This window comes from Capsicum annuum, chromosome 1 (genome assembly GCF_002878395.1).
Source record: "Capsicum annuum cultivar UCD-10X-F1 chromosome 1, UCD10Xv1.1, whole genome shotgun sequence".
Lineage (NCBI taxonomy): Eukaryota > Viridiplantae > Streptophyta > Magnoliopsida > Solanales > Solanaceae > Capsicum > Capsicum annuum.
The window spans coordinates 15,115,597-15,143,527 of record NC_061111.1 but is presented as its reverse complement, the minus strand read 5'-3'; the positions used below and the strand labels follow the sequence as shown (position 1 = coordinate 15,143,527).

General features: G+C 30.3%; 1 protein-coding gene across 3 annotated transcripts; it reads left to right on the top strand.

Moving 5' to 3' along the window:
* The first annotated feature begins 436 nt into the window (after positions 1-436).
* Positions 437-26,761, top strand: LOC124886383 (70 kDa peptidyl-prolyl isomerase-like). Of its 3 annotated transcripts, none has more exons than XM_047394402.1 (3): positions 437-639; positions 1,143-1,229; positions 26,368-26,761. In XM_047394402.1, exons 1-3 carry the CDS (start codon positions 486-488, stop codon positions 26,388-26,390), a joined length of 264 nt encoding a protein of 87 aa, XP_047250358.1. In that variant the 5' UTR covers positions 437-485; the 3' UTR covers positions 26,391-26,761. The 3 variants fall into 3 exon arrangements, with proteins under 3 accessions (XP_047250358.1, XP_047250356.1, XP_047250369.1); XM_047394400.1 differs by having other exon boundaries at positions 26,304-26,761; XM_047394413.1 differs by lacking the exon at positions 26,368-26,761 and adding an exon at positions 20,142-20,437.
* The last annotated feature ends 1,170 nt before the right edge of the window (positions 26,762-27,931 follow it).

Genomic DNA, 27,931 nt, shown 5'->3' with positions numbered 1-27,931 from the left:
CGTCGTTCCGTTATATTTCTATTGATTGTAGTATTTTGAGATTGTCCTGACAAAATATTGAAAAGTGTTTCTTATATTTGCTAATTAATAGTTGCTTAAATTTAGTGATTGTAATATTTTAGTATTCGATATTGATATTATTTTTTATGCTTAAATTAGTTCTTACAAATTGTTGTGTTGGTAGAGGCACTGATATACTAGTTATCAGTTAGTAGTATTTTCTAAAAAAATATTTTTCACTCACCAATCAAACACTAGAAAATATTTTTCTAAAAAATAGTTTCTACTCACCAACCAAACACTATAAAATATTTTTTGAAAAATATTTTTCACTCACCAACTAAACATGAGAAAATATGTAGAAAACCAACTTATTTTTCTGGTCCATCATACCAAACACACCCTAACTTATCTACAATTTGAAGTTCTCCTTTGTCTACTACAACAAACTTATCTTCTTTTTACTAAAGAGAAAAAAAGCAAAAATGGGAGATTTTAATTCTAAGAAAATTAACAAAGTGAATGTTGGAAGTGATATTCAAGAATTACCAAAGAGAGAAATTGGGAAAGGCTTGAGAAAAAAGATTTTGCAAAAAGGGAATTCTTGGAAGACACCATTTCCGGGTGATGAAATCCAAGGTATGTAGTCATAGTATTAAATGGCGGAGCGAGAATTTTTATTCAAAAAGTTCAAAAGTAAATATACGAACTAGTCGCAGGGGTTCAACATCTACCATATATGCATAAAAGATGTTTTTAACTATGTAAAAATAGTATAATTTTTCGTCGAAGGAGGTTCAGATGAATTCCTGGAGTAAAGGTGGCTCCGCCACTGATAATATTGTTCCTCTAATTTATTGTACTTCCACTGTCATATTATTTGATTGTAATTACTGTTTAGAATATTTCGTTATGCTTTCACTTCTTCTTTTTTTTTTTGAATTATTTTTCTTGTACCGAGAGTTTATCAAAAACGCTATCTTTACCTAAGATAGGGGTAAGGTTACATACGTCCTACCCTCTTATACACACTTTAATTTGTGGACTATACTGAATATGTTTTGTTGTCACTCATAAAATCTAACATGTGATTTTTTTAATTTATTAATTAGTTTTTGTTTATTATTTTGGTTTATTTATAGTTCATTACAGAGTGAAACTTCAAGATGGGAAATATTTTGATTCAAGCTATGATAAAGGAAAGCCTTTTACATTCAAGCTAGGACAAGGTATTATTCTGTTTAGTTTTATATAATATTATTCAAATACTACTTTGCTATATTTTTCAAATTTTAGTTAGATACATTATCAAAAAAAATGTCACGTAACTCTTTGTGTTATTTCACTCAAAATATTTTACTTATCTTATATTATTTTATTTAATAGGTCACTCAAGCAACTAAATGATATATTATTTTATTTATGAAATTTCTTTATAAATGACTTTTATTTTTGGTCGAAACAAAAAGATTTTATTTAATCAAGTAAATCATATGTACAACTAGCTCGATTGGAAATGTGTATATAAAACTGTTTACCATGGTAAATAATCTTTTTTTATGATTATATGGACGACTTTTAAGGCCAGACCCGATCAATTACTCATAAAATTATGAGTCCTCATATTAAATATTCTTTCTATTTGTTTAAGTTCTAATAGAAATCATATCTCCTATGTTTTTATTGCAATCCAAAACTTTTTCATCTCAAAATACATTCTTGCAAAAATGGAGAATATAGTGAAAAGACTTGCTACTATATATCTTCTTGTAAATTGGTTAGACACAAGGACACTAAAATAAATTCTCTTTTATTCTATATTTAGTTACAAAAATTGTATAAAATTCCACTTGATATGAGCTTTTAGCAGAATTCTTGTCAATGTCAATAATGCTATATAACTTTTTTCAAGTAAGATACGCTTATTTGTCCATCGGTCATATTTGACTTGATATAAAATTTAAGAAAGTAAAAAGCAGAATAAGAAATTACCAGCATAGCATGACATTAGCACTCCTACATACTACCCACGACACACTCCCTCCTACTAGCCTTCTACCGGCCTAATTCGTGTTATCCATACCTTCCTATCTAGGGTTATATCATTGACAAGTTGTAACTGCGTCATATTCTAATCACCTCTCTCCAATATTCTTCGGTCTACTTCTACCTCTTCTGAATCGATCCATATCTAGCCTCCCATACTTCCGTACTGAGCATATGTGCATCTTATATTGTTCTTGTTACATGCTCGATCCATCTCAATCCCACATCTCGCATTCTTATCTTCCACCAAAATCACCCCACCTGTCAACGTATATATAATGCCAATATTGGTTATACTAGTGGAAGTCACTCACTAAGGTTTGATTTGGTGGACACATATGATTATATGAAACATCGATTCTCCACATAAATTGCTTTGTCTTGATGGATTTACTTTTATTTTGTAATTTGTAACCACTTTTGCCTATTATACTCTTGAAATTGTTTTTGTCATCTTATTCATGTGAGGAAACACTTAATCAGCCCCAAAATCATGACTAGGTTACCTACCATTTGTGTTTAAGCATATTTATCGTCGCTATATAAGCATGAGTAATCAAATGAAATAAAGCGCTTCGATAAGACCCCATACCTAGAGCTAACATCATATAACCCAATTGAGACATTGTAGAATAGGCTAAACCTCTCTTAATGTCTTTTTGAGCAAGAGCTAACGTAGCTCCTAATAATACTGTTATTATTCCTATAATCGAGATCAAATACATTATGTAAGGTATAACTCTGAAAAGAGGAAGAAGCCGAGCTACAAGAAAAATCCCCGCCGCTACCATAGTAGCAGCATGTATAAGAGCCGAAATAGGAGTAGGCCCCTCCATGGCATCAGGTAACCATACATGAAGGGGGAATTGGGCGGATTTAGCAACTGCACCGACAAATAAGAGAACAGCGCATAAAGTAACAAATAAAAAATTGACCTCATTATTATAAATTAAGTTATTGAATATTTCGAATAAATCCCTAAATTCGAAACTCCCCGTTATCCAATAAAAACCTAAAATTCCTAATAATAAACCAAAATCCCAACACGATTAGTTACAAAGGCTTTTTGACAAGCATTTGCCGCAACAGGTCGTGTAAACCAAAATCCTATTAATAGATAGGAACACAGACCAACCAATTCCCAAAAAATATAAATTTGTATCAAATTCGAACTAGTAACTAATCCCAACATGGAAGTACTGAAAAAACTCATATAAGCAAAAAATCTCAAATAGCCTTGATCATGAGCCATATAATTATCACTATAAATAAGAACCATAATCCCAACAGTAGTGATTAATATTAACATAATAGAAGTAAGTGGGTCGATCAAGTATCCGAAGTCTAAAGAAAAATCATTATTAATGATCCAAGACCATACATATTGAGAAAAAGAACTGCTATTTATTTCCTGAATAGACAGGTAGATTGAAAAAATCATGACTATGCTTAACAATAAAACACTTTGAAAAGCCCACATACGGCGAAAACTTTTTGTTGCCGTTGGAAAAAGAATAAATCCCGCTCCTATTAACATAGGGACTGGAAGTGGAATGAAAGGTATGATCCACGCATATTCATATGTCTGTTCCATAAAAAAGTTTTGAATTCTTAATTAATTGTTTCCGATTCACCGGATCTTACCTCTTTTGAAAGGTATATATATATATATATATATATATATATATATATATATATATATATTGAGTATTTATCACTGACAATTACATTTTAACTCTCTTTGAAAATGACCCTAACGCCTGTGACGATATTGAATCCAATGATAATTAACTAATACCGGTAATTAATTAGCATTTTAAAAGAGAATAATTAATTAATAAAAAATAGATTATTGAATTTTATAAAAAAAATAAAAAATTCAAGAAGAAACAATATGTAGGAAACAAAAAATAGTTCATTGCTACATAGTTTAAACAATATGTAGCTAGGAAACAAAAGTAGTTCATTTCATTATTTCATTGCTACATAGTTTAACATAATATAAACACAAACATTAGGGCAAAAAGGGCAAAAAGAAGAAGTTTTCATCTAACAAAAATCTTAAGCATGAAAGATTATTTGCAATGAACTAAAACTACATAGACATTAAAATTAAATCCTAAACTAAGGGGATGGTGGGGCTGATGTAGTTGTTGGGCTCCAGATTCAACATCTCGACGATCGCCGTAAAAAATGGGAGATACGCTGAAGTTTTCGCTGTAGGTATTCACGATCCTGATCTTGATCATAGAAAAGACGGCCCAGTTCATTGTAGAGGAGGAGGAGGTCGTGGTATCCCCGGAAACGTATTCTCACGAGAGGTCAAAGTGTGATTCTTGACATCTGCTCCTATTTCTTGATTTTTTTTGTTGAAAAAGATGATTTGTAGAATAAATGGACTTTTATATAGACTTAATAAAAGACTTTTGGTCTGCCCGCCTAATGGTTGGTCGACGTGTGGATGAGCGAAAGTCGAGTAGGTAGCGTATACCCAATTGACGCCTTCTTTGAGTAGACGTGAAACAACTTTGACCCAAACCGCATTCGAGCTTTAGGCCCACCCAAAAAACCGTGGGCTAACATTCATCCAACTGACTCGAAAACGGCCCGTTCGCGCCGTTTCGCCTGTTTGACCACCCAAATGTCCCCACCGGTCACCTACCTTGCCGAAGGACCTAGAGAAACTCCACAACCCGCCTGGGGGGCCATCGATTATTTTTGGCACAAACCATTCTCGGGCCTCGGACCTGCCCTTAGAACCGTGGGCTAACACCCACCGAATTGGCTTAAAAATGATTCGTCCGCACAGTTTCACCCATGTGACCACCCAAATGGTCCCGCTAACCCTGCTATACCATCTAGAGCCACGCCACAGCCCGAAGGGGGATTGCAGATCAATTTTTAGCCCAGACCGTGCCCGGGCCCACTTAGAAGATCATGGGCTAACACCCACAATATGAAATTTTATGGTTCCTTTATATATATGTAGCTAAATATATTTAAAACCAATGGTGTAAGCCAAATCCCTAAAGGTCTGTTAAGTGCGATATGGTGGAGCAAACTTTAGCGAAGCAGTTGAATTTATGACAAGAAGTACGCGATTTCCATAGAACAAAGAAAAGGACGGATGGATATCTACTAGTTAGAGAATATGTTTTAGACTTGTTAGAGAATTTTAATATCATTATTATTATTGTTATTATTGTATTATGAATTTGACTTACTTTCAATTGTATTATATTTAGAGTTAATTCCTCAAATTGTCACTCAACTTATAGAAATATCCGGGTAAAGTAATTCACATCATACATGAAATAATTAAGGATTGGTACCACGAGTGGTCATTTGGTTGATGTAGTGGCGAGATTTGTACATTTATTTTTGTTCTCTCATAAACAGTAAATGCAAAAATTATAGTATAAATGTATAATATAATATTTCATCATTGAGTTTGCATGAATTAATTTTTTTTAAAAAAAGTAAATGAATTTACCCAAAGTTGGATTTTCCTTCCATAGAGACGTCAGTTATGTTAGAAAACATAGTCAAGCAACTTCTGTCGAAAAGAAAAATGGAAAAAATATCTCTCTCACACGCACATTAAATTTATCAAATGTCAATTTTTTAAATTGGTTAAAGCTTGATTTACAATTTGATTTAGTTTTAAATCAAATCATGAACACATCATCAACTATCATCATAACATCAATAATTATTAATAGCAACCAACTTTACCATCATAATAGCGGTATTTTTTTCATTAACACCGACTTTGTTATGACAATTACAAAGGATCAATCTTGTCTTTTTCATTGATCGTCAATTTCTACTTTATTTTTATTCAACACCATCTAATTTGGATCAATTAATAGTATCAACCTTCAAAGCAATCACCAAAATTAACATAAGAAACATATCACTATTCTATAATATAGTAGTCTCAATGCCTCAATTTTATGACACTTTTCACTTTTTGAGATTCAAATTTTTTAATGTTGTCTATACAATTGGGACTATAAAAGTTATATAAAAATTAAACTAGTTTAATTTTGACGGTAAAATATATCATTTTCTAACAAACTTGTAAAATAAATTAGAATAAAAAGTTAATTCGTTTAACTCTCAAATCCAAATATCAATAAATAAATTGGGACTCAAAAATTTTATAAGCATGATTTTAATTCATTGTAAAATTAACGGTAGGAGAAATTTTTGAGATAAAAATAGGTACAACAATTATTTTTTTGAATCAATAAAAATGTATAAGAGGAATTAGCAAGTTCTAAAATTAAGAAATAGAGAGAATCAAGTAAGTAAGTAATTAGGAAATAATTTTATGATAGGATTTGATTAATGGGATTGGATTTCTTCTGATATGAGCGTTTCGCGTATCTATAAATAATAAATAACAATAACATACCCATACTAGCACAACAAAATTAAAATTACTCATGGAACAATAATTTATTAGCAGTTACTAGTTGGGATGTTCCACAACTGATCATCGTTGAGATATTTTTATTAATTGATTATTCTCTTTTAAAATATTAATGGTCTATAAATAGCTGCTCGTTATGAATATTTAAATTTCAAAATGAATATTATCTTTCAATCTTTAATTGTGAAATCTTTCCAATTGTTAGTATTTCAAATATCATTAGTGTAACATAAATGAATAGATTTTTTTAATAATTTAAAAAAAAATATCTCACACACACATTAAATTTATCAGATGTCAAGTTTTTCAATCGGTTAAAGCTTGATTTACAAGTTCTAAAATTAAGGAATAAAGAGAATCAAGTAAGTAATTAATTAGGAAATAATTTTATGATATTATTGGATTAATGGGATTGGATTTCTTCTGATAGGAGCGTTTCCGTATCTATAAATAATAATTATAATAATAACATACCCATACTAGCACAACAAAATTAAGAAATTCAAGAAAATAAGTATACTTTCAATTCAAGAAAATAAGTATAATAAAAAGTTGATTCGTTTAACTCTCAAATCCAAATATTAATAAATAAATTGGGACTCAAAAATTTTACAAGTATGATTTTAATTCATTGTAAAATTACCAGTAGGAGAAATTTTTGATACAAAAATTAATACAACGATTATTTTTCAGAATCAATAAAAATGTACAAGAGAAATTAGCAAGTTCTAAAATTAAGGATTAAAGAGAATCAAGTAAGTAAGTAATTAGGAAATAATTTTATGATATTATTGGATTAATGGAATTGGATTTCTTCTGATAGGAGCATTTTCGTATCTATAAATAATAATTATAATAATAACGTATCCATACTAGCACAACAAAATTAATAAATTCAAGAAAATAAGTATACTTTCAATTCAAGAAAATAAGTATACTTTCAATTCAAGAAACAATGGCAGATAGGCTTTCTGAATTGCCGATATGCCTTCGCACTTATCTTTTTTCTTTCTTAGATATGAAAACATTAGTCCGAACTTCACTCCTTTTAAGTAGTTATCGATTTCTCTATCGAGACATGAAGTCTTTGAAAGTCATTTTTAGTGGGCCCCAAAGAAATGTTTTTCTATATCATAGGTTCATTAAAAATTATATTTCAACTATTCATGGCGTGGGTTTATCAAATATAGAGATTGATTTTACGTGTGGATTGTATTACGATTTGATGAGGAACATCGAGGGTTGGCTTAGGGATCATATTGTCCAAGTGAAAATCTTGAAACTTAATTTGGGAGAAGAAGGGAGCTTAGACCATGTATTGTATCCTATATCATTTCCCCTTGCGGTGAGGACATCGAGAACACTGGTTCATCTGAGTCTTTCCACATCAAGATCCAACAGGTTAATCACACTTTCGCAGCATTGGGATGTGCCCACCTTGAAAGAAGTTAGTTTATGTGGCTTTGCCTTGAATGATGAAGATGGAGTAATATGTGGATGCCATAATATCAACAAGTTAACGTTGCAATCTTGTTGTTATGGAGGTCCCAACGAGATAATGAAGTTGGTGCTCAAGAAGTTTATGGTTTTAAAGATTGAGGATTGGAATGATAGGGAAAACCACTCGAGGTTTTCTGTCAATGTGGATGCACCTCTTCTGACCGATTTGGTCCTGGTGAAACATTCACCAAATTTGATGTTTACAAGGCCCATGAACCTTGAGGGTGCAGTGTTTCTCATAAACCTCAAGGGTGCAGTGTTTTCCTTGAAGAGATATAAGGTAAATGGTTGGATTTTTGGCAACACCATCCTGAATATGCTTGATCAACTTAGAATTGAAACCTTGCGAGTCTCAATAGGTTATTGCCAGGCAATCCTTGTTAGGAATAGGGAAGCTGGCACAAGTATCAATGTAGCACACACTCATATAATCATACTTGAAGATGATGGGGACATAAGCAACGTGGGTATTCAACATATGGTAAATCTGTTGAAAAAGTATGTTACAAAAACTCTCATTTTTGAGAGTTCATAACAGGGGAGCAGAAAACAGTATGTTACAATGTATAATTCTGCCCATAGATAAAAGGACAAAGAAAAGTTGACTAAATGGTCTTCAGATTAGCTGATTGAAATTGTTGAAATTGATAACTCATTCATTTGAATTTTACTTTTTGGTCCTATTACTTTTACTTTTTGCAGTTTATTTAGAGTTAAGAGTTGTAGTCAAAGTTGAGTTGTGTTTGTATTTGTGATTTTTTTTCCATTTAATTTATGTTTTGGAATTTTTGTGAGAGAAGAAGGATGTAAAAAAGTGAAAACAAGTTTTTCTTGTTTTTTACTTTTCAAATACAACTTTAAGGGTGCATTTGCTTTTTTTTTTTTTAAGATTAAAACGTCTGAATCTGAATCGATGTCTGAATGATTAAGATGTTGTTTCTACATCTGAATATTGAATGATTAAGACTGTTTATTTTTTTAAGGTCTGAATATACTAATTTATTTATTTGTAATAAATATGCAATTTAAAATTAAAAAATAATAAAATATTATATTATTTGAAAAATATTATATCATACAACCACTTCCAGTTTCATTCCGAAATTATCAATTCAATCAATGTCTCTTGACGGAGTAGTATGAAACTCTACAAGTAGGATATTTTCAATAGACTTCCGGTTCAGAAGACTGAGAAGTTAAAATAATAATACATATTATAACGGCATCAAAGGATGTGCTAATAGGACTGTACAAAGTAGCAAAAGAACAAATTAAAGTGTTCCACTTCTAATCTTAAATGAATTCTAATGTTTGTTATTTCATGCTCTATCCTACACGATGAGCAAAACAACAATATACATCTATGTGCATTCTTGCAAAAACTAAAGTGAATCAAAACAAACTACATGCCGATCTTTTCCACCTTTATTTTATACGTGATGAATTAAGAAGATTAAACATGATTTCAATTGAAGATCCAATTATATTTTCTGGAGTAGAGCATGGATATTGAGCAGCAAATAGTGCATGCTTAAATTGATAATAAAAATATTTATAAATAGTTTTGGTGAATCATGCCTGAAAGAGAAGAAAAATACTGCGAAAAGGAAGAGGAAGGAAGAGAGAGAGAAACATGAAGAGAGAGAGAGAGAGAGCAACGTGAAGAGAGGGTGGGAGAACAACGTATTTAGAAAAAATAATAAAGTTTGAGATTTTTGAGGAAATAAATTGTGTTTAAAAAGAGTCTGAATGTCATTCAGACTCTTTTCCATGTCTACTAATTCAGAGGTTTTAAGATGTTTTAAGAGGCTTTTAAAAAAAAATGCACTTAATGGGTTGAAGTCTGAACTAGAGGTTTTAAGATGTTTTAAAAGGCTATTAAAAAAAATGCACTTAATGGGTTGAAGTATGAACTATTCAGATTCAGTCCTCCATTAAGTGCAAACAAATAGGGCCTAAGTTGTATTTGGAATTCTCATGTCCAAACATCAACTTGGAGTTGAATTTGACATAAAGTGAAAATGCCTGGACAAAGCATCTCTCACGGGTGTAAATAAACTTATGCACAAACTCAGTTCAACTCTGTAGTTACATAAAGTGTCATTTTTCATGATTAGCAAATCATGAAATTAAATTATACCATACCATATATTGTAAGAAACAATAAAAACATAAACATAGTTCTCTAAGTAGTCATACCATATCATACTTGTTTGAATTTGCTTTTGGTAGTAATTCATATAGATTTTTATGCATGTATAATGGAGGTTATACATGAAAAATGAGAATAGGTTTTCACGAAGAAAATGGAGGAATTTTTTCTTATCGATTAATGTCACAATACAAAGTTTGATAAACCGACTCAACACCCAAATTATAAAAAACAATTGAGAAGAAATAAAATAATAATAAACCTCAAATAGAATTGGTAATCAATAGGTAAGCACTGCCTATTTAATGTTACAATCTTCTCTACGTTTAAAAGAAAAAAAGCCCTCACCTCACGTGATTAAAAAGAATTTTGTTTTAGACCTATTTGAATTTGACAACTTTTAACGAGCTACCAAACGACCCCCTAATACTTAAGGATTCTATAACTACGTTTACGTTAAGCACTGTCGGGAGATAATTTTTTTCTTTTTTGATAATTGTGGTGTTCGAATCAACTTTCATATACCTCGATCCATGAGATACCTGCCACTAGGCCACACCCTTGAATGTCTATCGGGAAGTATTTTTTTTTACTTAATTACGTCATATATCTCTCATACGCGATTGATTCCAATTCTTAAAGCAGCAACCAAAAGGAATAAAATTATTGACATTCAGGACATCTTAGGAAGATTTGCATTAACAAAATGACTAATATAATGTGGATACTCCTACTTACATGTTTGTCATTTGGGCCCTTAAATTCACTAAAAATCAATATTAAACACTTTTTGGGTTAGTGTAACACACTCGCCCACGCCAGCCGCCACGTCTGCCACATCAACTTCCACGTCATTTTCAGGCATTACATTAAATTTCATGTCATTTTTAAAATTCTACATAAGAAATTAAATATTAAAAATAAATTTAATTAGATAATTTTTTTTTATAAATTGTATAAAAATTTAAATAATCATGTTTTTATTTTTGCTCACAAATTAAATATCAAATTCATTCCAAATAATTAAAATTCTTCTCTGATTAATTTAAATTATTAACTATACTTCATATATATAAACATAATAAATTTTTAATTTTTAAATTTGAATATTTTTAACAAATTCACACAAACTTTAAGATTTTTCAAGTTCATTCATAAATTCACTAATTTTTCAATATCCACTATCACTCACTTTCAATTCAAATTTAAATTTTAATATCAAAAAAATATGAAAAGATTTCAAATTTAAATTTTAATTAAAAAATATAGGAAAATATTTGAATTGAGAGGAAAAATAAAAAAATAAAAATTTAAAGTTTTTTTTGGTTTGGGTGGGGTGGGGGGCTGGTGTTGAGGAATGGGGAGGGGGGATGGTGCGTTTGGGGGGTGGCTGATGTGAAGAAACGGGGGCTGGGGTGGGTGGGGGTACTGGATGGGGGGCGGGGATAGGGTGGAGGTGCTGTTAGACTGGGGATGGGGTGAGGTAGGGGGTACTGGATGGGGTTGGGGTGAGATGGGGGTGCTGGATGGGGCTGGGGTGGCGGTGGGGTGTTAGATGGGGGATGGGGTAGCGGTGGGGTGTTAGACGGGGGATGGGGTGGAGTGGGGGGTGCTGGATGGGGGAGAGGGTTGGGGAAGATTTTTTTTTTAAATTTTTTAAAAATTTATTTTTTTAAAAAATACTTGAAGAATGAGGAAAGAGGAGGGGGGGGGGGGGGGGAAGGTCCTTTTAATTATAATTTTTAAATTTTAATATTATTTTTAATTTTTTAAATTATTTTAATATAAAATTAATCAAAAATTAATTCCTACTCGCAAGCATGCGCCTCGTCCTAGTCAGTCATTTTAATACCACATAGGTCCGGTCAACGGTCAAAGGGTTTAAAATATTGCTTTTTAGTGAGTTCAAGAATCCAGATGACAAACATGTAAGTAGAAGTGTCCACATTACAAAACGGACATAGTACGACAATCCATCGAACCATTTTGTCATTTGCATTTGACAACATCACCAAGCTTGCATTCAATATGGATCCAAATTGTTTAGGAGGAACTGAAAGTGAATTCATGCAAGCTTTAATTTCTTCTAGCTCAGTAGAATCCACAATGTAATGGATTTTGAGAGTATTATTTAGGTTGAGAATTTGTGAAATACAAATATTGCGATGTCACTTGTGTACACCTCTTTTTATTTTGAGTGAAGATATTTAAAATCAAATACAAAATCTTTACAAAATAAAAGTAAATCCCAAAGTATGTGTACCAAAAGTATGACAGGGCATAAACGTATCCTTTATCATAGTTCGGATATATATTAGTTCTTTTTTTGTTTTAATTTTTTATCCCAAATAATTAACCCAAACTTACTATCTGACCCAATAAATTCACTACCCAATTCAATCCCAATTAAAATCTGAGAGATGAGTTTTCCCACCCATATAATGATATACACACACAATACAGTAACACTCACTGCTATCAATGCCAAAAGAAGAAAAGGAAATCATTAATCGAAAATGCCCCAAAATAATACCAAATAAATTGAACCACTCACATTTCAACTTCAGCGAAATTTCGTATGAAAAAACACTACCCATCATAGGTCAACACCACATAGCTATTGTCCCCGTCGAATAAAAAATCTCACACCTTCAAACCATCACTACACCCTATCTCTGGTCACCTCTGACCTTAATCTTTACTCCCTCCAAACAGTAAACACTAACTAGTAGCAGTAACCAATCACTGCAATTTGATTGGGATTCACGTTTAAGAGAAAAACAGAGGGACTATCGAGTTTGTAAAAAAAGTAGAGGTGGGTCGATTTGGTTTGAAATAGGATTCGATGGATTTATTGGGTCGGGTAGAAGGTTTGATTTTGGTTTGAAATCAGGTTCGATGGGTTATTGGGTCGGGTAGTAGGGTTGGGCAAATTATTTGAATAAAAAATTACCTCAGAATTATGATAAATGATACGTATATATCCTTTGTCATACTTTGGACATACATACGCCCCTATTATTAGTATGAGAGACATATACATATCATTTCATTAACAACAGAGGCATATATATACTTACAATTAGGGGTGTTCACGGTTTGGTTAAAAACCAAACCAAACCCCGATTCAAACCAAACCGTTTAAAAAATCCGATATTTGATTAGGTTTGGTTTGGTTTGGTTTGATTTTGAATTTAATAAAATCGATACTATTTTGGTTTGGTTTGATTTTACTCTTAAATAACAGATAAAATAACCAAACTGAACCGATATATATATATTATAATTATTTATTTATCATTCATAAATACAATATACATATTTGTTATATTTTATATTTTCATTTAATCATGATTTAACTTTAGTCGTAATACATTCAGTCATACGTCTTCATTCAATTGACAGTACCTTATGAGATTCTAAATGAATTTCGCACTTTGAATAACAAATGATACTAATTTTGAAAATAATATCTTGTTGTATATTGAAATTTACAGCTAAGATTCATTAGACTATAGACAATCACTAATTTTCATTAGACTATAGACAATCACTAATTTTAACTTTCTTTTTGAACCTTATCGAGCAAGAAGTTTATGTGTTCACCTTTTGCGGGGGGTTATCATATCATTCTGTTAAATGTAGTTTGTAAAATTTTTTTAGAAGTGTTCATATGGTGTTGTTCATGGCTTTGCCGAAGTATAACACTAAGTTGACATCTTAGTTTCAAGGTTGAGATACAACACTCGGTTGACATTTCATATGTTAGATTGAATTTTTTTTTTTTAAATCTTCAACTTTTATCATTAGCTAAAGTTATAAACCGTAAAAACCGAACCAAACCGAACTAAACTGACAAAAATCAAATCGATGGTTATTTTTTTGTTTGATTTGGTTTGGTTTTAGAAATATAAAAATCGACTAAGTCGGTTTGGTTATGGTTTTGACCAATAGCCGACTCAAACCTACCCATGAACACCCCTACTTACAATATGACAAAAAATATATACGTATCATTAATCATAGTTCGAAAATATATTTATCCCTTTTTCGAATAAAGAATCAATAATTTAAAAGCGAACAAATGTAGTTATGTACTGCATCTAAGACCTCCTACCAAATGATTTTTTAGTAATACACCTTATTTAATAGTATTACTGATTCGATACATCCTATCGTTTAATACGACAAATCAAATAATATCAACATAATTAATCTCAGCGTTACATACTAATACAATTTGTTTAATACTACTCATATATCTTACTAAATGACTAGTAATTATAACAGTAAGATAATATTAGCACTTGCTCTGTTCATTTTTATTTTTTCATTATTGACTTGACAAATATATTAAAAAAATAATTATGAATAAACATAATTTTTTTATATTACTCTTTAAATAATAAATTTAATATATCAAAAATATATTAAATAATAAAGAATATATATTAATAAAAAGAGAATAAATATAAAATAATAAAATATTCATCAATTTTCTTAAATTGAATAAGTACTGATACACATCTTAAACAAGAAAGATTTAGGAAGGGTGTAACAATAGAATGTGACGTGGAAACCACAGGAGTTGGTATGGTGATTCAGTACCTCACCCCTTAAGCAAGAGGTTGGAGGTTCGATCCCCACCTATGGTGAATGAAAAAAACTCTGTGGTCAGTTTCTTATCATTTAGTACACTGATCATAGGAACGGAAGATTAGTCTCACAACTGCCGATTGTGAAAATACCTTGAAAAACAAAACAAAAAAAAGAATTTGATGTGGATATTGGGTAGTTGGAGTTCAGTGTGGAAAAATGACAAGCATCAACCGTTTGTAAAGCAAAAGCAGTGACAAGCTGTACACTACAAAAGTAGTGGGGTACTACGACACCCACCGTCCTCCTTACCCTATTTATGGCCCCAACCCCTCTCCTCCTCTTTGATGATACAGCTTGGAATCTCCTTTTTTATTGTTTTTATAGGCATTTCGTCGTGACGATTAAATTTTTTTGGAGTTGAAATTAAACTTGGTATCTCTTTTGAGATTTTTTATTTTTTAACTTTTGAAAAGACTTTTTTAAATATAATTTTATACCTCAATTTTTGAAAACTATCAAAATTACTCAACTTAACTAATTTACCTAGAAGAAACAATCAAATGTGAGAGAAGATAATGATGTTGTCTTTATTGTTGATTTTGTATAAGGAGTCGCTAGAATATACGGTTAAGGTTCCATTGTATCATGAGGAGATTTTGAGGAAGTTGCCTTCAATTTTGAGGTCTTTTATTTATGAAAGTAGGAAAAAGTGGGTAATGTGGTAGTTAGGCATTTAACTTCAGTTATTGGTTGAAATTAATAGGTTATTTTTGTAAAAATAAAAAAATGAGATCATTTATAGTAATAAATGAAGTTGGAAAAAAGTGAAAACAAGTTTCACCAGTTTTCAATTTTACAAAAACAATTTGGAATTCTTACAACCAAACACCACAATTTTCACTAACGTGAAATAATTTTTTTTTAAAAAATGAAAAATTCTCATGGTCAAACAAGTCCTAAATAAATATGGTCTTAACACACGGATGTTGCCACTATCTCAAGAAAATAGAGAGGTTATTTTTTAAAAACTCTCATCTTAAGTGCAACAAATTCAAGTACAAAGCAAAAGAAAATAGTGAAAAATATATAAAGCAACTAATTACAAAGGGACAATGCAAAGTCAACAAGAAAGAAATAAGAACTACAAAATAATAGGATAGTTAGACACACAATAAACCACAAACTATGATAAATATAACAAGCAAGGACCACAATACGACCACTAGTACAACGACAAATATCACCAAGGCAAAACTCTTTAAAATCAAATAATACTCCTACCTGATTAACCTCCTATCCTAATATGTGTTCTCTACACTCTCATATCTAATGTAATGTCCTTGGTAATCTGAAGTTGCGTCATGTCCAGGGCGGAGCTACCCTTGATCTAAGGGGTTCGCTCGAACCTCCTTCAGTGAAAATTATATTATTTATACATGGTTACAATTATTTTTTTTTATGTATATATAGTAGATGTTAAACCCATTCAGTTAGTTTGAATATTTACTTATAAACCTAACCACTAATCATGTCCCGTTTAATTACCTTTCTCCAATATACTTTTTCGATTTATTAATTCCATTAATTCAAATTAGCACTGACTAAATAAGAAAACTTATTGCCTTGAGTTTCAAGCCCTAATAAAACAATAAGATCAAGCTAAAGGACCCCATTGGGGTGGGTCATGATTATAATGTTATTGGCGGGGTGAGAAATTTGAAATTAAAGTCAAATACAAAGTTTGAAAATAAATTAACATTCTCAATTCTCAATCATTGAATAACTCCGACCATGCTATGACAACCTTGTCAATCAAGGCCAATACTATATGTTTGTCTTAAAAGTGTACACTATATCAATTAATACATCTATCAATGTGGGTTAGGGTATAATAGTGAGACTGTCTTATTCTTAATAAAAAAAATTTAAGTTCGGGTTTTGAATATAAAGAAAATCATTTAAGGAGCATTACTTTCAACGGCCAAAATGAACCTTATATTGCACAATTTAAATTAATCGGGAGTGCAATATAGATATCGTATGACGAAAATAAAATAATATATATATATATATATATATATATCAATTAAATATCTGTTTTTTGGTGGACCTAAGCAATGTTCTCTTCTTCTCTTTAACTAGTGCTTGGCTCTCATCACTTGGCATATTCCACCAATTTCAAGAAACCATATCCACTAATAAAACGTTAAGAATTTCAAGAACTTCTTTATTTTTTTGCAAAAGAAAAACATTTTTGAGTCTGTTACTGTGATTTTTTTTTTTTTTGACAAATAAATTATGAGGGTGACGTTGTGAGTTAACAATTTTTAAAACAAAAAATGTAGGACACTGTTACATACATAAATAATTATAGAGATTTCAAAGACTTCAACCACTCAGTATTAATCTTGTTGCTAGTGCAGCAATTTTTGAAGTTTAAATTTTAAGTTGGCTTGAGGTTTTAAGTTTTACTAGTTTAGGTGTACGGCTGTAACTTATTTTAATGAGTTCAAACATTATATTAAATAGGATATTTATTTAAATAATAAAGATGAATATAATAATTAAATTTAATATCTTTTGAGCATGTAAGGATAGAGAATTTATTTATTAAACCTAATTTTTACCAAAAATATTTTTAAAAGTCAATCGACATTCATCTACTATCTTTAAATTGCAACAAAACAATATAACGGTAGAGACATCAAAATAATACAATTAAATCTAATCTTTACACAAATTTTTTTTCTCAAAGTCGTCCGACACTCATCTACCACTTGTAAACAATAACAAAATAATACGATAATAAAGATATCAAAATAATACAACTAAACCTAACCTTTATATAAAAAAATTCCTCAAATCCTATCAACATTTATCTATCACTTGTAAACTGCAACAAAATAATATGATAAAAGTAATATCAAAACAATATAATTAAACACAAAAATTTCTCAAAGCCGCCTAACATTTACCTAAAAAAAAATTCAAAGACAACCCACATTCATGTAGCATCTGTAAATTAAACTAAAACAACAAGATAATAAAGACATCAACACAATACAATTAAAACTAACCTTTACACAAGAAATTCTTCAAAGCCAACCGACATTCATCTACGACCTGTAAACTATAAAAAAAAAATAATGATCACAAGCAGAGGCGGAGCCAAGATTTCAAGTAAGGGGGTTCAATATTCAAGGAAATTAAAACTAAGTCGAAGGGGGTTCAACACCTACTATAATTACATAAAAAATAATTTTAATCATGTATAAATAGTATATTTTTTCGTTGAAGAGGGTTCGGACGAACCCTTTAAAGAGGGCCCGGCTTCACCTCTGATCACAAATCTTCAATTTTGATCAAACTAATTCTTTGTTTGAGGGGAAGTTTTGAACCTAAAGAATGATTTTGAATGAAAACAACGAAGATATATATATATATATACACACACACATGTTGAATTTTATTATACTAACAAAAACGCTGAAGAAGTTGAGGGTTAGAAAATCAAACATCCACCAATCTAGACATGCAATCGAGTCACGTTAGATGAACATCAATCATATTCTCTGAATAGGCAAACTGGTTTGTTCTCTAGTTTAACGTACATTTCAATATTTATAGAAGTATTTAAGAGTATTTTTCTAATTGAATAGTAGAAAGAAAAATATTAATTAATTCTCCTACCATATATTTAGAGTCTCATATATTTTAGGAAGTCTAGTAGAAAACAAAATATTAGTTAATTCAGATCATTTTAATAATGATATATATCTACGGTTATTCCACAAGTCAGGCTTAAAAAGGATAGTGTTATAATATAAGAAAGAATAACGTGTTATAAAACAAGAAAGAATAAAGAAGAAGAGTAGAGAGAATAGAAAGTAATTCTTATTTCTCTTCTTGAGAGATGAGAGATCGTAAGATTGTCAATACAATGAACAAAATCCCTCTATTTATAGGGGAAATTTACTCCTAGTCTGAGTAAAAGACGGATGCTTCAAATCCTAATGGATATCAAAGTAGATCTTGATAGATCTTGATAGACATTCACTATAATGTAAATACATTTATAACACTCCTACTTAAATGTCTAGATAGATAATATGACTGGTTAAAACCTTACTAGAAAAAATCCAGTGGAAAAAAAATCTAGTGAAGGAAAAAGAGTACACATCTCTAACAATACGCATATAGGCTGTCTCATTAAAAATCTTACAAGGAAACTCCGGTGAGACAAAACTTCGTAAGAAAAAAAGAGTACAACGCGTATTAACTTCCCCTAATGAGAACATCCTTGAACCTTTGCATCCCGATCTTGTACACCATCTTCTTGAAAGTTGCAATTGAAGGAGACTTGGTGAATAAAACAACCACATTGTCACTTGAACGAATCTGTTGCACGTTAATATCACCATTCTTTTGGAGCTATGTAGAAAAGTTTTGATGAAGTGTGCTTCGTTCTATCTTCTTTTATGAATCCATCAAGATGTGTTATGCATGTTGCATTATTTTCGTATAAAATTGCGGGTACATTGTCATATTTCACGCCACATTTTTCTCGAATGAGATGTATCATGGATCTCAACCATACTCATTCTTGACTTGCTTCATGAATAGCTATTATCTCATCATGGTTCGATAAAGTGACTAGATAGACTGCTTTGTATATCTCCAAAATATGACAGTATCCCCACATATAAACACATTATATGTTTGAGACTGAGATTTATGCGGGTTAGATGAGTACCCAACATCAGCATGACCAGTAATATCGGGACTGCAATCTTTAGAAAATCATTAAAATTCATGTATCTTATCCTATTTTGATGTCTCGTAGTAGGAGTAGAAATATACCTTGCTAACAAATTGAGCGAAAGGCTATATTGGGTCTTGTAGTATTTTACAAGATACATGAGTGCACCAATTGTACTAAGATATGGTACTTCATAACCAGTCCAAATTGGTATATTTCTCATTTCAACAAATAATCTTATTGCTTTTGAAAACTCTCCAAGAGTTTCAATAATTTTCAAGCCATAAGCTTATACAATATAAGGATTATCAATAAGTTTCCCAGAAACTTTTATATTTTGAATCCTTAAAGAAGTTTTCATATAAATTTTGTCAAGTGACAATATTCAACATTTCATGTATGACATCCTAGCTTCAAGTGTCTGAACTGCAAATCAAATAAGTTTTACGCTTACCAAGATGCATCCTTTCATGTCACTTGATAAATGTTTCTACGTCAGCATGCTTAAATTAACGTAAAATTCAGATCCTCATAATCTTTCACAATATTGCGCCAATATTGTATCAAAGATATTGATGATATATCATTTTGTATCGGTTCACAATGTGACATAACATTTTGAGATCTCATCACTTCATTATTTTCAGGTACCTGAACCTCTCATAAGGTTTCATAAAGTGTTATGTCGTGGACATTGCCTTCCTATTGTGATTATTTGCTCCTTATCCTTTTCAAGGATTATTTCATTTGGAACCGATTGGTCTACCACACTTCACGCATGCATAGACTTTGTCCTTCATGGACACAAAATAGGAGCACTTGCAGCTTAAATATGAAATGCTTTCGGCATTTGACTTGAAATATCTTTTGAATGAGGATCTGGTGATAATTCTAACACATTTCATAGCTGTTTATAATCTTCCCTTTATGTTAGGAAAACTAACATACATCCTCTATCTTCTTTGAGGAATCCATCTTTGTGCATCATGGTATATTTATTAATCGTATACCGCACATCAAAACTATTAGGTAGAATAGTTGGTTTATGACCTTGAACCAACTGAAGGTGAAGAAATAATCATAATTTATTGGTCTAATGCATATAAGTGTTATTGTATGCAACATATCATATTTCAAATCAACACATGAAGCTTTGTTCTCATTAGCGATGGTTTAGCTATTTATCGAATGCATTTAATGTCAAACCATCATCATCAAGATAACTTTCTTGATTGAACAATCTGAAAATTATGTTCTTAACTCAATTTTATTGAGCAAACAACTTTATGAATGTCAAACTGCAGTTTGAAAATGAATGTACATGTGATCATCTTATTGATGCATCTTTTCAACATATCACAAGATAGGTGAACGGGCCCATATTCACCTTTTATATTTTTCAGATTTAAGGAATTCAATCCCAACATTAGTTGGTCCAACCAACTTATCATGAGAACAAATGACATAAACAATTCTCGAAGAATCTTCTAGTTCTTCAATACATGTCTAATATTCAATATGCATATCTTCGAGATGTCACAATCGTTCATATCAATTTATGAACTTTTATTCTAGTAAACTCCAAGTTTACCATGACATGTACTTTTTTTTCTTTAGTAAATTTTAGATTTACTGTTACATGAATAAATTTCAGATTTACTATTACATGAATAAATTTCAGATTTACTACTTTAGAAGTAGATTTTGAAATAACTCTACTCAGTTATTCTGCCTCATTCGGAGGTGAGTTGTGATACCATCACAACCAAGTACACGTTTGCATTAATAAGCTTCTCATTTCCCAGAAATGGAATATAATTGTATCTTAAGCCTATCAAATTATAATAGCTTATAACCTCTTTCAAGATTTTGCTACTTCAGAAGCAAATGGAGGTATACATATGATGTAGAGAATTTTTCTCTATCATATCTTATGATTATAATATGCGTGTGAAAATATCATCACTTTTGATGATCATAAACATATTGTCCCTCCACGCATATATTCGTACATTTAATCGCTTGTCTTCTTTTAGACATATAATGCACTGCTACTACATACACCTCAAGAATGAAGTAAGTTATCATATTTCAGACTTATCATATATTGCTATCACATTCACTTCATGGAATGGAGCATATTCAATGGGTCGAATTTCATGGATTTTCATTAAACACCCATTATTTTGCCTTAGCCATTATAATATCATCAATATGGTATATTGAGATTCAAACTCAATATCTTATCCATATAAAAAGGCGTCTTAGACATAAATCAATGGGACTTGAACCCAACATCTTATCGTCATGGTGCATGAGACTTAAATCGATCATCATAACTTTTAACACTATTATTTCAAGAACAAATTTAAGGCATAAATAATTTTGAACCAATTAGGTTTCCTCAGATCCAAAAAATTCAATAGAGTTATATTAATTTAATAATAAACTTGTGATGTCATATATATTTAAACTCATCAAAATTGAACAAGAGAAAATCAAAGATGATTAGTAAGATTAAACCACAAGGACATAAAATATAATTTTTCACATAGAATATAGGAGCACGTGTAATGAGAAAGTAATGCACTTTTAAGATGCTTTAACAATTGTTTGCTATTATCTTTTCATAATTGGTGTACATAGGAATTCTTAATCATTAATAGTTGTAGAAAACTAATTTTAAATTTGACTTGATGGCGTTAATATTCTTTGCTAATGGTAATGGATGAAAACTAATGTTTTAAGACTAGATAAATATTTAGATTCCAAGTCACAAAGCAGATTAGTATTAAGTGAGATTTGCTATTAGACGAACAAATATTGCATACCTGAATCGACAGAAGATTAACTCCAATTCTTTTGCTACCTTAGCCTTAGCCTTCAAATTTGAGACGGTAGAGTCTCATGTTGATAACGTGTTATAAAATAAAAAAAAATAACGTGTTATAAAACAAGAAAGAATAAAGAAGAAGAATAGAGAGAATAAAAAGTAATTCTTATTTCTCTTCTTGAGAGATGAGAGATCATAATATTGTTAATACAATGAACAAAACCTTTCTATTTATAGGGGAAATTTACTCCTAGTCTGAGTAAAAGACGGATGCTTCAAATCCTAATAGATATCAAAGTAGATCTTGATAGATATTAATAGACATTCACTATAATGTAAATACATATTTATAACAGGTAATCTGTAATTAAAATTTTATTTACCAAGTATTCGATTCTCATAAGGGAATTGAAGAAAAAGTCATAGAATGTTTAGAATTGGAATATTTAAATCATGTGACTTATCCGTGAGTTATGTTAAGATATAATCAAAAACAGATTATTATCATTACATCTATTTTATTAACATTTAGTTATTAAGTAGTGCTTAAGAAAGATCCAATCAGATAAAGTTGGCCATAAAATTATTCGACTTTGACCTCTGTGTGTTATTATTTGGATTTGGATTGTGACATATCTACTAACCCCTCTGTTGCGGGTTGTTTGGTTGGGAAATAGTTATCCCGGGATAATTAATTTCAGAATTAGTTATCTCGGAATTATTCAGGATAACTTATCCCACCATGCATATGATATAAGTTATCTCATTACTATAGTGTAAATGATAAGATAAGTTATCACGGTATTGATTAATCCTTTCAACCAAACATGGGATAAAATGATACTTCATTTTATCCCAAAATTACTTATCCCTTATACTTCATTCTAACTTGAAAAATTAGCTCCAAAATAATTATCGTTTTAGAAATTCAAGACTAATATTAATAATTATTTTTTAACTTCACTCTTAACATTAAAGAAGTATGCCCAATATTTAAGATGGGCGAAGTAGTATTTATTATCTCCTCTTCGTGAGAACATAAATACTTCACAAATTCATACCATTACTACTATGGATTCATTGAAACCTTTTTTTTTCTTTTAAAAAAAAACATCATACCACAACTTAATTTAATATAACTACTTAAAATTTCAAATTTTTAAATAATTACATAATTTTTTTATTTTAATTAAGAGTTCGGATAAATCACTGAAGAATGAGATGTATTCATGTGGAATATGATGTATGTGATGTATTCGTTTGTATTAGATCAAAAATTTTTAGTAATTTTTTTAAAATAAAATTGGAATAAAAAGTAATTAGCTTAAAAAAATGAAATTTATGTTAAATCAAATTGGGTAACTTACATAAATCCTGAATCTTTAAGTGATATTACATAAAATTCTAACCATTTTGTTAATTACATTTTATCCCGATTTTTTGAAATGGTGATACATATATTATAAGATAATACATATAAAAAGGTGATACATTTGAAACTAACAAAATATTTATTTAAGGAAATAATAGATTCCCTTTTATTCATTTTATTCTTTTATTTAAGGAAATATATCTATTTTTTCTCCCTTTTTAGATTTAATTTAGGTGTTTTAATTATGTTTCTCTTTTTCGTCTTTAATTATGAAAGATATGTTTTTTGGGGTGTTTTTCTCCCTTTTCATCTTTAATTTTAGTGTGCTCTTTTAGATTTAATTTTAATTATATTTCAATTCTACTTTTAGTCTTTTTTTAAAAAAATATTATTACTTTTTGATAAGAATCGGGTTACGTTAATGAACAAGAAAATAATGCGGAAGCGAAAATACTAAGATTAAAGGCAAGAAATTAAAGATAGGCAAAATTGGAGAATAAAGTCCCCAATTTCGAGGTTAAGTGCTAAGAATCCTAATTGATCTTAATATTCAAAATTAACGGATTAAGACTAGTTATAATACTAATAGAGTCAATTTAAGAACTTAGATCAAAAGTGATCTAGACCCCTATTTCAAAGAAACTAAAGACAACAATTAATATAACACTAATCACCTTCTTTAATTAACTTTAATAGAAACCAAAGATATCAAATTAAGAATTAATCTTACCTCGTAAAGAATCGTTCTTATAGGGTTACAAGATAAATCCCAAGTAGCCACACACAAAGGTGTAAATAAGAGAATCTCTCAATTAATAATAATGTTGTCTGATTGAAAATAACAAAATTCATCCCTATATATAGGAAAAAAAAAACTATCCCAAATAGCATGGGATTAAGATCTACTATTATGAAAATAAAAAATAAAATCCTACTAGGACTAGGAAAGCATATAAAAATAATACCAAAAATTCTTCCTTACGAAAATAAGGGAAAGCTTCCAAATTTACTCACAATCCATATGGGCCCAATCTTCTTCCTTTTGGGCTTAGACTCGAATCATGAAATATGTGTAACACTATGCTCATTCCTCTTCATAATTCTTGGACTCGTTCTTGGGTTCTTCTCCCATCATAAACATATTCTTGATTCACATTGAAACCCATCAATCTTAATGCAAGTGGGCTAGCCTGGATGCTATCACTTTTATTTCCTACACTGACTACACCATTACTTTTCATTAATAACATATGTTATATGATGATACATATAAAAAAGTGATACATTTAAAACTAACAAGATATTTATTTTGGGGAAATAATAGATTCACTTTTATTCATTGTATTCTTTTATTTAAGGAAAGATATCTGATATTTTTCTTTTTTCTTTTTAGATTTTATTTAGATGTTTTAATTATGTTTCTCTTTTTCGTCTTTAATAATGAAAGATATATTTTTTTTATTTTTTTCTCCCTTTTCGTCTTTAATTCTAGTCTGTTTTTTTTAGATTTAATTTTAATTATGTTTCAATTCTGCTTTTAGTCTTTTTTTAAAAAAATATTATTACTTTTGTTTCCTACACTGACTACACCATTACCTTTCATTAATAACATATGAATCATCCAATAATTGAAATAAATAATTGTATCTACCATATGAATCGCCATAATACCATATATATCACTCATTAATATCATATGAACCATCCAATAATTGAAATAAATAGTTGCATCTACCATACGAATCACCACAATACCATATATACGAATCACCCAATAATTAAAATAAATAATTGTATCTACCATATGAATCACCATAATATCATATATATCACCCATTAATATCATATGAATCACTCAATAATTATATCTACCATATGAATCACCAGAATACAATATGTATCCCCCATTAATATCATATGTATCACCCGTTAAAATCATACAAAATGTATCTATCGTATGAATCACCGCAATACCCATAGAATGATATCATATTTATCATTCATATGAATCACCATTAAAAAAATAAACATTTATGAATAACTAAATAAATTTATATATGTATCAATAATTAAAAAAAAAAATGAGAGAGATTTTAGGAGAGAAAAAAAATTTGCATGCATTAATGGAGGAGGAAAAATCAGGAAGGAATGATATAAGCATTAATGGAAGAGAAAAAACCAGGAAGGAAAATGATTTAATTGTTGATAATTAGGGAGATATTTTATGGAAGGAAATCTTGAATGAGTTAATAGTGGGGTAAAAATAGGATGTGGTGTTTTCTTGATATGTATAAGAATAAAGTTAAAAAATAAAATTTTATGTAAATTTTGAAAAAGTAAGAAATATTAGGTAATATGGTCGGGATTTGTGTAATTTATCAAAAAAAAAAAAAAGTAAAAAAATTGTGAGCTATTGGAAACTATGTTTACAAGTAAAAATGGCCCAATTCATTATTATCAATCAATGAGGACACTCAACAACCCAAATGTCCAAAATGACAAATCATATTTGGGGCCGTTCGTACATGATCTTTTACTTCTTCTTTTTTTTCCTCAAAATAATGTTTAGATATACACTAAAATAATCTTGGTTATTTTTTAAAGATGAAATTTCATTTAGACAAGAAAATAATGTGCGAAGGTGAGCTTCAAAGGTATCTGATGGCAGATATGTGGCATGGGGGAATATGAGGACGATTGTGGTGCTGATCTTGAGGCAGAAATGACAGCACCAACAATATTTGTGACGACCGTAATTCTATCACTTATTTCTGAGTTTTTTGACGTGACTAGAGATGAAAGAGGAGATCGGCGAAATTAAAATTTCGATATGTACTTGACCCTAATATGATACTTATAAAGGTTATGAAATCATAGTATTATGTATTGTAAAAGTATTTAAGCAAATAGCCAGATTACATATGGTACTAGGAATCCTATAACAAGATTCCTAGTATATAGACCGAAAAATACATGCATATTGCTTAAAATGTATGCCTCATTACGATGATTCCTAACTCCATTGCATTTTGCTGCCAATTATATAAATCAATTTCTATTCCCATTTTGCATATTTCAATCAATCATTACCTTATCATTATGATGTTGCTTCATCTTTTGTTCTCTTTTCTTTTCTATTGTTGTCTTTTAGTTATAGTATAATTTAATCTCACATCAATATTGATTCAAGAAATGAAAATTAGGATTATAAAAAAGAGAAGATGAGGTACATGGATCATATAGTAATAGACAAGTTCATCCCAAATGAAACTTACATTATTAATTATAAAATACTCCTGTACTAAATAATAATATGATTCTCAGATTTGAATTAAAATATGTGAACCTTATTAGTGCATGGATGCCTTGTACGCTATTTAATTTTTGTAATTACCATTTGCGTTGAAGTGCTGGCGGCTCTTTTCTAGCTCCAACCATCAGCAGTTGACGCATGTTCAGTTCCCATTCCACACACCCCCCCCCCTCCCTCCCCCTCCTCGTATATAACAATGCATTCATGCGTCACATAAATTAAGACAGAAAGAGTTCCTATGTATTTCCCTTGGACCATTGATTTAGACCCGCAGGAACTCAACATCTGTTCAATCAATCTAGCTATTGAAACGTGGAGGGTGCACCACCGTTAAAGGACCAGGTCCCCGAGGCGAGGAGTAAAGCAATAAAACAGTGAACACATAAGAATTGCAGAAAATAAAAGAACACAAAGATTTACGTGGAAACCTCCTTGCTCAAGGGAGGAAAAACCACGGATTGCCCTAATTACAAGCTCTCAAACTTCACTATAATCAAAACTCATTGATTACAGACTCCAATGAACTTAACTCCAAGTTCTTCAGGTTGTAATAACTCTACTACAACCACCTCTTGACAACTATGTCACTTATACTCTTAATATCGATTAACTCTAATAGACACAATTTAGGTAACCCCACCTAAGATTAACTCTACAACAATAAAGAAGCATTACTCTTATGTGTTGAGCAAATCAGTTACAAAGCAAGACTCAAGAACCTTTAACTAAAAGCAGTAACAATTTAATTAGAAAATGAGCTTTTAGAATTTTCGTCACTACCAAGAATTTCTGATTTGCAAAAACTATTGAAGGAGAAGCATCTCTTTGAACTTATAATAGTGTAGAAATAAGGGTTGAATTTTGATTGAACCGGGTGTCTAATTCAGGTATGTTGTGGACCTGCATAGTTTGTTGCACT

Bases quoted from the DNA above. Each gene is read 5' to 3' on its own strand.
- LOC124886383 (XM_047394400.1), top strand. From the start codon at position 486: ATGGGAGATTTTAATTCTAAGAAAATTAACAAAGTGAATGTTGGAAGT. The intron at 640-1,142 runs GTATGTAGTCAT...GTTTATTTATAG, and splicing joins TCCGGGTGATGAAATCCAAG to TTCATTACAGAGTGAAACTT. The intron at 1,230-26,303 runs GTATTATTCTGT...TATTTTTTAAAG, and splicing joins TACATTCAAGCTAGGACAAG to ATGAAATTTCATTTAGACAA.